At 54.8% G+C, this 12,382-nt stretch overlaps 1 protein-coding gene across 4 annotated transcripts in view; it reads right to left on the reverse strand.

Annotated features, from left to right (window-relative positions):
* The window catches only part of CIB2 (calcium and integrin binding family member 2), a 44,741-nt gene that overhangs the window by 16,743 nt on the left and 15,616 nt on the right, over positions 1 to 12,382 (reverse strand). For 2 of the 4 annotated variants that reach the window (XM_024232893.3, XM_024232894.3), the window contains exons 1-2: positions 9,805 to 10,086; positions 2,403 to 2,437 (exon numbers count right to left, since the gene is read on the reverse strand). In XM_024232893.3, coding sequence (XP_024088661.1) covers positions 2,403 to 2,437; positions 9,805 to 9,855 — 86 coding nt within the window. In that variant the 5' untranslated portion in view covers positions 9,856 to 10,086. Of the gene's footprint in view, positions 1 to 2,402; positions 2,438 to 9,804; positions 10,087 to 12,382 lie in introns of those variants that run through there. The other 2 variants (XM_024232895.3, XM_024232896.3) reach the window with 2 other exon arrangements.

Raw genomic sequence — 12,382 nt, forward strand, 5'->3', positions numbered from 1 at the left:
AGCCTAGGGTCCTGATGCGTGCTGAGGTGTGCAGGCCAGGGCTGTGGGGAGCCAGGACGCCTCTCCCCAAGTCCTCTCACCTGCCTGGAGCCCCTCATTTTCCAAAGGGCCAGGGATACCCCTGATATGGTTTGGCTGTGTCCCTACCCAAATCTCATCTTGAATTGTAGTTCCCATAATCCCCACGTGTCATGGGAGGGACCTGGTGGGAGGTAATTGAATCATGGGGGCAGTTACCCCCATGCTGTTCTCATGATAGTGAGTTCTCACGAGATCTGATGGTTTTATAAGGGGCTTCTCCCCCTTTGCCCAGCACGTCTCTCTCCTGCTGCCATGTGAGGAAGGCTGTGTTTGCCTCCCCTTCTGCCATGATTGTAAGTTTCCTGAGGCCTCCCCAGCCGTGTGGAACCGTGAATCAATTAAACCTCTTTCCTTTATGAATTACCCAGTCTCAGGCAGTTCTTTATAGCAGCATGAGAATGGACTAAAACAACCACCAAAGGCCCATCATATTGGATCGGATTCCCGGACTGGCCTTCGAGCTCCTCTCTCCTCTTCCCCACACAGGCAATCTTGCTGCTGTCAATGAGACCACGGGAGGATGGGGGTGGGAGTGGGAGCAGGAGAAGCTGGCCTGTGTCTCACCTCTGCTGCTCCCCAGCCTGGAATGTTCTCCTTCAGCCAATCCTACCTGTCTTTCACCCACACACTCTTCACATGGTCACTGGTGGCTAACAGGTGCCATGCTCCCTGTTAGTCCTGCCTGATCGCAAGTCTGGTGGGGAGCTGGGCACCTGGTTCCAGGAACCCAAAGAGCCCCTAGCAGGCTGTTAGAGCAGCTGGGGGAACACTAGGGTGGCAGGTTGTTGGGGGTGCTCATAAAGGAGATGATCCTGGAGTTGGGTCTGGAAGGATGCATAGCAATGCCGTGGGCACAGGAGAGGCAAAGGACACTCCAGGGAGTGGAGATAGCCAGTGCAAAGGCCAGGGCAAGGGGCTTTTGTTGCCAGAATGAAAATGGCCATGGGCCTCAGAAGACAGGCAGCTTGGGCTTGGCATCTACAAAGGCAGGGAATCCGAAGCTCCCTGTGAGGCTCAAATGAGGCTCTATGCCAAGAACTCTGAAAGGTAAAAGGTGCCACAAGAATGCCAGGGGTGACAGCTTTGTTATTCCAATACCGAGAGCCATCCTGTCGAAATGGGGACCTCACCCCTGACATCTCTCAAGCTACAGGGCAAACCCCACTTACCAAACACTATACCCCAGTGTTGCTGCCTCTCGGCAATGCTATGAGGGTAGGTTTCACTATCCCTATTATACAGAAGAAAACTGAGGCTCAGGGAAGGTCAAATGGTTGCCCAAGGCCACAGAGCTGAGAAGTGGGAGTAGAGCCCAGGTCTACTGATGCCAGGCCTGGAGGCTTTGCCCCTTGCTCAGACTCTCTAAGGTGGTGGAATTGGGGTATCCCCTGCCCATGCAGGGGACAGGTTGGAATAGCAGCCTGGGTAGAGAGGAAAGCCGAGAGGCACTGCCTGAATGAGCAGAGTGGTTAGGGCAGTGACAAGCTGCAGCACAGCTCTCTTGGGAAGCTGCAGTGGGCTCTGGTCCCAGCCTGACCATCGATCTCCAGGGGAAGTGATCCTGGGACTTTGCTGGCTTTTAGTGCCACCTGATAGCCCAGGCAGAGGGGCCTAGTGAGGCCCGTGGGGCAGTTTTCTTGGTATTCAGTGATTACTGCTCACCGACTGGTCCTGGGGTTCTGAGGCTGCCAATCCCCTTCATCTTTCCCATCCAGGTCCACCCCCACCCCCATCAACACCAAGGAGAAGGGCTGTCCTGGGAAGAAGCAGAGCCCTGATGAATAGCTCAGGGGTGGTGGCCATGCCCTCAACTTTTAGACATCCTAGGAGTGGAAGAACATCAAAGTTAGAGCCAAAGGGCCTTAGGGACCCCTGGTCAAACAGACAGGGGCTCCCTGCTATACCAGGACCCGGGATGCAGTGAAATAGCAAGGGACCTAGAGTCAGAGGCTGGGTCTTGAGTCCCTGGCTCTGTGACTTTAGCCAAGTTGCTAAGCTCCATCTGTAAAATGGGGTTAAATGGATTCTCTTGTTACAAGGTCATGATGAGGATTAAATAAGAATGTGCCTGAAACTACCCACCCGAAAGCTCATAGTAAGTAGATGTTCATTCCCCAGCAGAAGGATCTGGGACCTGGGAGAAGTGGGAAGCTCTAACTCCATACTAGCCCAGTGGCCAAGTGGGGACCTGAATGTGGCTCCTGACACATGCTGATGCTCTGCCTCAGCCCCAGCTAGCACAGCCAGCCCATATGAGATGCCCCAGCCTCACCCCAGCCCCAGTCCCAGTCCCAACAGGGTGAACGAGAAGCCACACTTACTTGAGGATGTCCTTCTTATTGAAGAAGGTGCAGTCCTGTTGAGGGAAAACACACAGTCAGTGTGCGGCTCCCAGGCCCCTTTCTTCCTCAGAGCCCTCGATGCCACAGGGCTCACAGGGGATAGCTCCAGACTGGGGACAGAAGAGTCACTACTATCCCTCCCCACCCTGCCCTCACCCACTGGGGACAGCTGGTTCTAGTAGGTATAGAAAATGCCTCCCAAAACCTTTGTCCATCCTGGGCTAGGCCTAAGGAGCTTAGTGCATGGTGGGGGGCTGTAGCATGCTTTAGGGTACACATGCTTTAGGAGGAAGATGAACGCTCACAGGTACGCGTGGCTGATTTGAGTGCCAGTGGGATACACTGGGGGATGACAGGGAGGTGGCTAGGAGACAACTCTGAATGAGGACCCACAGGGCCACCTTGTGTAGCCGCATGGGGTGCCATCCTCACTGTAGCCCTGAGCATGGTGCTAAGGGGGTTGTGCAGTCCCAGGCTCAGAGACTGAGAGTTCCAGGCACATAGACTGGGGAAGCATCAGTATGTACTTGGTGTCTGAAGCCAGAAAGGGATGAGGTCACCCAGAGAAGGGAGTGAAGAGGCCAGGGAGATACGGGAGGGAGAAACGTGGGCAGGGGGGAACCAGGTAGCATCTGGGGTAGAGGTGAGAGTAGGGGCTGCTGGGGACCCCCAGGTGAGCATTACTCCAGGTGGAGGCAGCACTTGGCTCCTAGGGCCATCTAGATGACAAACTCATCTTGGAGGGGTCCTGTCTTTGTCTAGATGACCTGCCTGTATCCACAGCTTGGCCTGGCCAAGGTGAGTACCCACCACTGGGAGTCAGTGACAATGGCCACTATGCCAGGCCTTGGTGAAAAGTGTGGAGGTGAAAAGGACCCAGCACTTTGTAAAATGCCCAACCGTGAAGGGCTTTTGTGCACCTCCCCTGCTGTTTAGCTCCTCCACCTTTGTCCACTGTTACGGCATGAAGGAAGAAGGCCTTCTAGGTCTGCAGAGCCCAGAGCCCGTAGGGCCTCCTGGGGCCATAAGCTGACCAGAGCCAGCTCTGATGAGGAGTGAACGGCTGAAACTCAGGCCTGCAAACAGCCAGGCTTGCCCTGAATGAGACCTGAAGCTGCTGGACATCAGGGCAATTGGATTGTGTGTTGAGAGGCCCAAAGAGAGGATGCCTGCAGGATGCACACAACGTCTGGGGTTTCCACTGGGTGCCTTCAGGATTGCTGAAGAGGGGAGAGTTGTTGGGAATTTCCAGGCCCCATTTGGCCCAACAAGTCCGTCCTTCTAAGCTGCTGCTCCCTGGGAGTTAGACTAAGGATCCATGCTGCCTTCTTAGAAACACAAGGGGTTCTCCTGGGGGTCTCAGCTTTGCTTTTGACAATGGCTCCTCTGTAGGAGCCCAGAAAGGCTCAGGCTGGGGAAGCAGTGCCCCTGCTCCTCACCCAGCACAGACAGAAAACTCCCTACTTAGCAGGCCTCAGGCACAGACAGGCTGGAGACAGGGTGGGCTGATTTATCAGCAAACTCCAGAAACATGGAACAGAACATGGACTTCCCTCCACCCCAGGGCCACTTCCATGGTCTAAGGTGCCCAGTGAGAAGGGCCAGGGCAGTCAGCAGAACTGGAAATGGGGAGAGGTCCCAACTCCTTCTCTCTTCCCGCCTGATCTGTCCTCCTTCCCCTCCCCTCTCCTCTCTCCTATCCCATGTGTTGGAAAGGAACTATCCAGGTCCTGATTCAAGGGTTCCACTGACAAAAGATGCAAACACTTCCCCTATAACTCTGCTCCCTGTCACAATTACTTACACGTCCCTACATCAATGGTCCTCAAGCTGTGGCTCCTGGACCAGCAGCATCAGCCTCACTGGGAACTTGGTGAAAATGCAGATCCTTAGGCTCCACTCCAGATCTCTTGAATCAGAAACTGTGGGTGGGGCCCAGGGATCTGCACTTTAAAAAACCCTCCCAATGATGCTGATGCATGTTGAAGTGTGAGGACGTCTGCTCTAAAGCAGAATCACCTGGGGGGCTGTTTAAGATATCTGTGTCCCCCATCCCTCAGCAGACCCCAGACAAATTGTAGAGAAATCCCCAAGGGCGGATCCAGGCATTGGTGGTTTTCAAAGCCACTCAGGTGGTCCCAACGTGCAACCCAGGCTGAAAATCACATCACAGCCAGTACATGATGTACCATGCACCTGGCACCTGGGGCTCTAAATATCCAATTTTGCTTAATCCTTATCATTAGCCAATGGGGGCGGGCATTATCTCTCTATCTTAAAGATGGGCAACTTGAGACTCAGCAAAGTTGAGCAGCTTGCCCTAAGTTGCACACACAGCCCAGGAGGGCTGGGAATGGAACTTAGGCCTCTGTGCTTCCCTTCCCCCCAGGCCTTTTTTTTTTTTTTTTGAGATAGAGTCTCGCTTTGTCACCCAGGCTGGAGTGCAGTGGCATGATCTCAGCTCACTGCAACCTCCGCCTCCTGGGTTCAAGTGATTCTCCTGTCTCAGCCTTCCAAGTAGCTGGGATTATAGGCATGCGCCACCACACCTGGCTAATTTTTGTATTCTTAGTAGAGATGGGGTTTCACCATATTGGTCAGTCTGGTCTCGAACTCCTGATCTCAGGTGATCCACCCACCTAGGCTTCTCAAAGTGCTGGGATTATAGGCATGAGCCACCACACCTGGCCTTCTTTTTTTCTTTTTAATGGGAGTAGAGCTTGGGGCCCCCACAGGCAAGGAAGCAGAGGCAAGAAAAGATCCTCTGTACTTCTTGGCCACTGCCTATGACTACAAACAGAGCCATGACCACTGTACACCAACCACTCCATGTCCTGCGTCTGCTGTGTATTCCTATAATTATACACAGCAGGTGCTTAATACAGGCTTGTGGGATGAGTGACCAGACTTTTCCATCTATGCCTTCCACAGCAGTTACGTTATTTCAGTGGCTGCAGAGTCCCTGCCTAGTCTTAATCTTTCTGAACATTTAGTAACACCTATTTCTTGGTTTTAACATCACTGACAAAGCTGCCATGAACCTGCTCATCAACTGATGTTTCACTTTTTCTTCTGTTCACTTGTTTCCCTGGGACTCACCCCAAGGAGGCAGTGCACAGGTAGTGAATATGGCAGGTGTTCTTAAAAGCTTCTCAGGGCTCAGGGTGGCCTAGAAGTGTGGCAGGGGAAAAGGTTTGGTAGTCAGAGTCAAATTCTAGTCTAGCTTCAGACCCTTAGGCAAGTCATTCTCCTTTCTGAGCCTCAGTTTCTGCATCTGTAAAGTGGAAATAGTGCCTCTAAGAGCAAATGAGATAAGGTACAGGAAGTCTATAAGCCCCAGCTGATAGGAAACAGTGCAACAGCTCCATCCACCACCCAAGGTCCCAAAGGCATCTCCCCAGAGTCAGTAGATCTGCTGTGTTTCTGTTCTCTGGAGTCACCAAACACCCTGCCCACCACTACACCCTCAGCTGCCCTGGGAGCTACAGCCCCATGTCTGAAGGAACCCTTTCTTATACTTTTGGAGAGCAAGTGCCCCATCACTGCTTGGTTCCTGACAGTACATAGGGACACAGGGACAGGTCTTCTGGCAAAGGTCTCAGCTCAGGTCTGGGTCATGAGGAGTGGAAGGGAGGGAAGGAGAGAGGGGGCCTAACCCAGAAGTGATGGGCCCTCAGAACATTGGCAGCAGAAAACAGGACAGGCTGGGCTTTTACAGTAGAAGCCCAGATGTTTTCCCAGTTAAGGCTTGAGTTCTGCCTCTGAGCCTATATTCACCCTATTCCCCAACTGGAGTGCCCTCTCCTCTTTCTCCAGGTTGTCCAAACCCTTCCCTTTCTCCAAAGCTCAACTCAAGGGTGACTTGTTCCAGGTAACCCGCCTGCCTCGCATCTCCTACATGCCTGGTCTGCCTGTGCCAGCGGTCAGGAGCCAAGCCATGGGCCCTCCCAGCTCTAATGGAAATGGCTCTCCATCCAGCTCTGCCAGCTCAGGCCTCAGCACTGCCCAGGTGACCATCACACGGCTCAAGGTCAGTCTCCAGTGATCTTAGTTGATCCCCACAAGAACCCTGTGACACGAGCACAGCTGGGTTAGTAGTTCCCATTTTAGAGGTGGAGACACTTAGGCCCAGAAGGGAACAGTGGCTTGCTAAGGCCCACAGCATCAACTATCCAGCTGACTTGAATCTAGGGCTTCAGAATCCTTGTCTAGAGTTCTTTCCTCTCCTGGAGCCATGCCTTAACAAATATTTGTTCATTCATTTGACAACATCCTCCAAACATCTCTTTTGTGCCTGGACAGGGGCCATACAAAAAGGAAGACGGAGTGTAAACAGTGAGGTGCCCAGTATAAACCATTCTGTGGCCACACGAGGGACTGGGGATGTGTATGTGTCAGGCTCCCTGAGTACTCCCAGCTGAATGGATTGGTGGGGAGGGAGTCAGGGAGCCCGTTCCAAAGAGGGGACTCCTGGCCTGGACAGAAAGATGGGCCAGACTAGGTTAGCAAAGGAGCAGGGAGAGCAGCAGGAGAACAAGGGCCAGAGGTGAGGGAGGGCTTGGCTAGAAGCCCTTCAGTGTGCCTAAAACTTGGGGTGCAAAGGGAAAGGGAGTAAGAAATGAGGCTGGAGGCCGGGCGCGGTGGCTCACGCCTGTAATCCCAACACTGTGGGAGGCCAAGGCAGGTGGATCACCTGAGGTCAGGAGTTTGAGACCAGCCTGGTCAACATGGCAAAACCCTGTCTCTACTAAAAATACAAAAATTAGATGGGCATGGTGGTGGGTGCCTGTAATCCCAGCCACTTGGGAGGCTGAGGCAGGGAAAATTGCTTGAACCTGGGAGGCGGAGCCAGGATGCGGAGGTTGCAGTGAGCCGAGATCGCACCACTGCACTCCAGCCTGGGTGACAGAGCGAGCGAGACTCCGTCTCAAAAAAAAAAAAAAAAAAAGAAAGAAAGAGAAAGAGATGAAGAAAGAGTGAGAGAACTAAGAGGGCGGGTGGCTGGAGGGGGATGGGCAGGAGGGGCACGGGAGGGAGCAGTCAGACCTCCAGTTTGCAGGAGACTGAGCAGGCCTAGCCCAGGGCCCTGGCTGTGGGGATGGAGGAGGGGACCTCCAGGTGACCCACAAAAGAGGCTGAGTCACAGGCCTTGTTCTTAACTGAAGACATGGGCTGAGGGAGAGCAGAGAGTTGGAATGGCTGGAGGAGCAGCAGTGGGTGTTGGGGAGGCTGTGACCCCTGTTTTGGAGTTTGAGGGGTCTGGGGGATGGCCGTACAATGCAGAGGAGTGGTCTGGACAGAAGCTTAAACGTTGGGAATCACCGGCACCAGGAACCAAGAGGGTGTACCCTGCCCGGGAAAGGTTAGACTACCAGGCTGGGAGGTCCCAAGAAACCCTAGGGGTCACTTAGGGGAGAGGGTGCTGTAACTCAGGCTCACCTCCACTCAGCCCTGGCTGGCACGTGGCTGGCTGGAGAGCCAGAGGGAAGGAGATGTGGGGCTCTCAGGTTTCACAGCTCTCATTTCTCCCACCCCGCCTGGCAGGGTCTAGCTAGGCTCTGGCAAAGGATCAGAACCTAACACTGGGACTGGCTCCTATGAGTAACCCAATGCCAGGCTGGTTGGAGTGGGAACCCGGGCTCCCTACCCCCATGAAGCTACTCCTCACTTCTGAGCATGGCTTGCCTGCTTGCCCCTGCCTACTCCCAAGCCTTTATCCACGCTGTCCCCTCCACCTGGAATGCCTCCTCTGGGCCCCACCTATCTTCCCAAGGCCTGCTCAAGTGCTGTATCGTTTCTGGACTTTGTCCCCCTTCCCTGCTGGCCTCCCACTGCCCACTAGTGCCCTTCCCTAGAACACACTCCACCACCTGCCTCTATCACAAGGGCCACACACTGGAGGTGAGAGTCTGTCTCTGAGTGTCTGAGACTGAGTGCCTTGGGGACAAACAGCACACATGGCCCAGCCCAGCCCACTCCCAACTAAAGAAGTGAGCCTAGGAGTCAAGATTCGAAATCCTGTGTGAGCCCTGAATGGCTCCTCAGCCTCTGTTTACACGTCTGTAAAATGGGCTAATAATCCACCTCACTGTGATGATCAAGTGAGTTGATGCATAGAGGGCATCAATTACTGTACCTGGTACACAGTGGGTGCTCCATAAATGTGTCTCCCCTCTTCCTTCCCAGGGCTTCACCTGGGGAGCTGAGAAATCCATTACTGACAACTAGGGCTTCTATGAGGAGAAGGGGCCTTTGTTTTACCTTCACCCACATCAGAGGACCCACACTTCACGCCTGCTTTCCTTCACAGCCAAAGTAAGCATTGATGAAGGCAACAAGTGCCTATGGAGACCCTGTTGGTGTTCCTCCTGCCCAGTTACACAGGCCACAACACAATCCTGCCCCTCCGCCTGGGGAGTCAGGGGAGAGGCATCAGATATGGGACTTGAAGAGTGAAAGAGATCCTCTGGAGGGGGGAGAGGCAACCAGGCCCAGGAAATGGCATGGGCAGAAGGAGAGAGGGAGGGAGGAATGAGCCTGGTGAGCTGGAGCAACTGCAAATGGTTTTAAGGCAGCTGTCATGCAGAGGGCAGGGAAGGGACCTGGGGAGACTGAGACTGCAGAGATAAGCTGAGCAATTGGCCAGGGCTCTGGGTAAGCCAAGCGGTTGGGCTTCATCCTGCAACCACAGCGAAGTTTTTACCTGGGTGGGACGGTATTGGGATTCCAGATCTGGAAAGCTGGCTCTGGAGGCAGGAAAACCTAGAAAGGTCTAAGGAGGTGGCTGCTGAGGGCCTAAGGGAGCTGGGAGAGGTGGCCCTGGAAGGCTGGTACCGGGCTTGCGTTCTTGCTCCAGTTATCTCCATGCTGGGGTCAGAAGGAGCGAACCCCAGCAGATAAACAAGACAGTCCCAACGGAAGACTGCATGTGGGGACTGATGCACCCCACTCCTAGACCAGACAGGACCCCAGCTCTCATTTCTGCTTTACAGAGACTCGCTCTCCTGGGCTCCTTCCTGGGGCTGGGGGGCAGGGAGCGGGGAGGGCGGTCCTCCGTCCAGCCTAGTTTACTGACTCCGTCTCCGCACCAGGTGGGCGCTGGAACCGGTGGCTGGAGAGGGGTTCAGGTCCTGCCTAGGGCGAGAGTAGCTGGAGAGAGGCGCGCCTGAGAGGCTCTTCCAACTGGAAAGAGCTCTTATTCCACCGGTGGGGAAACTGAGGCACGGCGACGGGAAGTCACCGGCCCAAGGTCACGCGGCGAGCTGAAGGCAGAGGCAGGGTTTGAACCTGGGAGAGCTGGCTCTCGGGAGGCCTCGGCCAGCGACCGAGAAAAGAGAGGGGCGGCGGGGCCTGCGTTGGGGGCCGGGCGCGCCGAGCTCACCTGGTAGTTGTCTAGCTGCTCTTCGGTGAAGATGGTCTGCTTGTTCCCCATGGTGGCCGCCGCGCCGCCGCTCGCCCGCCCGGGCTCCGCCTCCCATCAGCGGCCGCCAGACCCGGAGCCAGCGCCCCGTGCCCGCGGCCCTCCGCAGCCCCGTGGCTGGCAGCGGCCCACGGCGGCCGGACCCTTCCCGCCCGGCAGCTCGCCTGGAGGAGGCGCGCGGGGGTCTCGGAGGCGGGGACAGGGACCCGGAGCGTCAGCGACTCCGCCCCCGGCGGGAAGAGGGGCGGGCACCCGGCTCCGCGGCTGCAGCGCGCCCGGGTCCCGGCAGGAGGCGACCTGGCCGCGGGAGAAGCTGCCCGGCACAAACCCTGGGCGCCCGCGGCCGGAAGTGCTGGGGGCGCGCGGGGGTCTCGGAGGCGGGGACAAAGACCCGGAGCGGCGGCGACTCCGCCCCGCGGCAGGAAGAGCCTTGCGCCCGGGTCCCGCTGTAGGAGTCCAGGTCGCACGGGGTGAGGGTGCGGGGCCTGGGAAAAAACCCTGTCGAGGCGGGCAGTGGGGCGAGTGGCGCCCCTTGACCTTGGGGCTGGGGCGGCAGCGAGGACTGTGAGTGCGTGGATCTAGCTGGGGTCGGGCTCCGCCAGCGTCTCGCGTCGCGACCCTGGTCAAGCCCTTACCCGGGCCCTGTCCCTCTGGGGAGAAGGAGGGGGTCAGTCAAGCTGACATCTGAGGCCCTCGCGGCCAGGCCTCGGGAAGCCCATCTGGCCTTTGGCCGCGGCCTAGGCAGGGAATCTCAGACCTTCTGTGTTCCTTAGGGAGCAGGACAGGATTTACTTGGCTTTCTCTGAACCCTTGGTTACAAACGTGAGACTTGAGAGGATTTAAAGGACTTGACTGTGTCCACAGAAGTGTGACAAAGGCCAAGACATTTTTTGGCGCTTTTAAGCAGATGCCATTGTAAGGGAGGCAGGACTTTACCTCTGCCCTCCTAGGGTCTTTGGCTGGGCTTGAGAATTAATTTGGCATAAGACAGATTAAGGGGAGAAAAACAGATTTAATACAAATTTTACATGGCATGGAAGCCCTCATAAGGAAATGAAGACCCTGAGAACTGGCAAATTCTAAATACTTTTTTTTTTTTTGAGATGGAGTCTCACTCTGTCGCCCAGGCTGGAGTCCAGTGGTGCGATCTCAGCTCACTGCAACCTCCGCCTCCTTGGTTCAGGTGATTCTCCCACCTCAGCCTCCCGAGTAGCTGGGACCACAGGCGTGCACCACCATGCCCAGCTAATTTTTTTTTTTTTTTTTGAGATGGAGTCTCCCTCTGTCGCCCAGGCTGGAGTGCAGTAGCACGATCTTGGCTCGCTACAACCTCCGCCTCCTGGGTTCAAGCGATTCTCCTGCCTCAGCCTCCCCTAGTAGCTGGGACTACAGGCGCATGCCACTGCGCCCAGCTAATTTTTTTTTGTATTTTTAGTAGAGAGAGGTTTCACCATGTTGGCTGGGCTGGTCTCGAAATCTTGACCTCAGGTGATCCACCTGCCTCAGCCTCCCGAAGTGCTGGGATTAGAGGCCTGAGCCACCATGCCCGGCCAATTTTTGTATTTTTTTGTAGAGATGGGGTTTTGCTGTGTTGCCCAGGCTGGTTTTGAACTCCCAGGCTCAAGCGATCCACCCACCTTGGCTTCCCACCCAAAGTGCGGGGATTATAGGATGTGAGCCATCATGCCCGGCCTCATCTCCTGTATTTTAGAAAAAGGAGGATCAAGAGTGCCCTTCTTGCATCTGTTTTTTTCAAGTGCCTTTAACTCAAATACTCAATATGCCAGAGCAGCATATGTTGTGGTGGCATGTTCTGAATTCCTTCCCCATCCACCAAATGGAGTCACCGCTATCTTTTTGGGGTCCAGCCCATACAACTGTTATTTCTAAACTCAGGACAACTGAATCAGTAGGTATTATCTCCATATTATAGGCAAAGAGATGGGCTGAGAGAAGTTCAGTAACTTGCCCAGGGTCCCACAGCTGGGAATTAGAACCTGAACTGGACCCAGGCACTGGCTCAACATACCATTCCACAACTGCCAGTGGACTTTGAAGAGATCAGGATTTTTTAAAATTTATATATATAAAAAAAAATAGAGATGGAGTCTCACTATGTTGCCCAGGCTGGTCTCCAACTCTCAGGTTTAAGTGATCCTCCTGCCTTGGCCTCCCAAAGTACTAGGATTACAGGCGTTAGCCACCATGCCTGGGCGAGATCAAGACTTTATGCTTTAAAATGCATGGTTTGTTACTTTAGGATAGTGGTTCTGAAACCACCTGGGAGCATGTATCAGAATTACTTGGGAGGCTGCACCCCTAGAGTTTCTGATTCAGAAGGTCTGGGGTGGCTAAGAATGTGGGTATGGAAAGGGTTCCTGGGTGACGCTGATGCAACTGGTCTTGGAACCATACTTTGAGAATGATTGCTTAGGCTGCTGAAGCTTGTGGGTTCTGATGGGAACAGGGCTTCAAGTTTGGCAGATGATCCCTCGTGCTTTTAGTTTTCTTTTATATCTGAGGCTACTGGTTGAGGTTT

This window comes from Pongo abelii, chromosome 16 (genome assembly GCF_028885655.2).
Source record: "Pongo abelii isolate AG06213 chromosome 16, NHGRI_mPonAbe1-v2.0_pri, whole genome shotgun sequence".
Lineage (NCBI taxonomy): Eukaryota > Metazoa > Chordata > Mammalia > Primates > Hominidae > Pongo > Pongo abelii.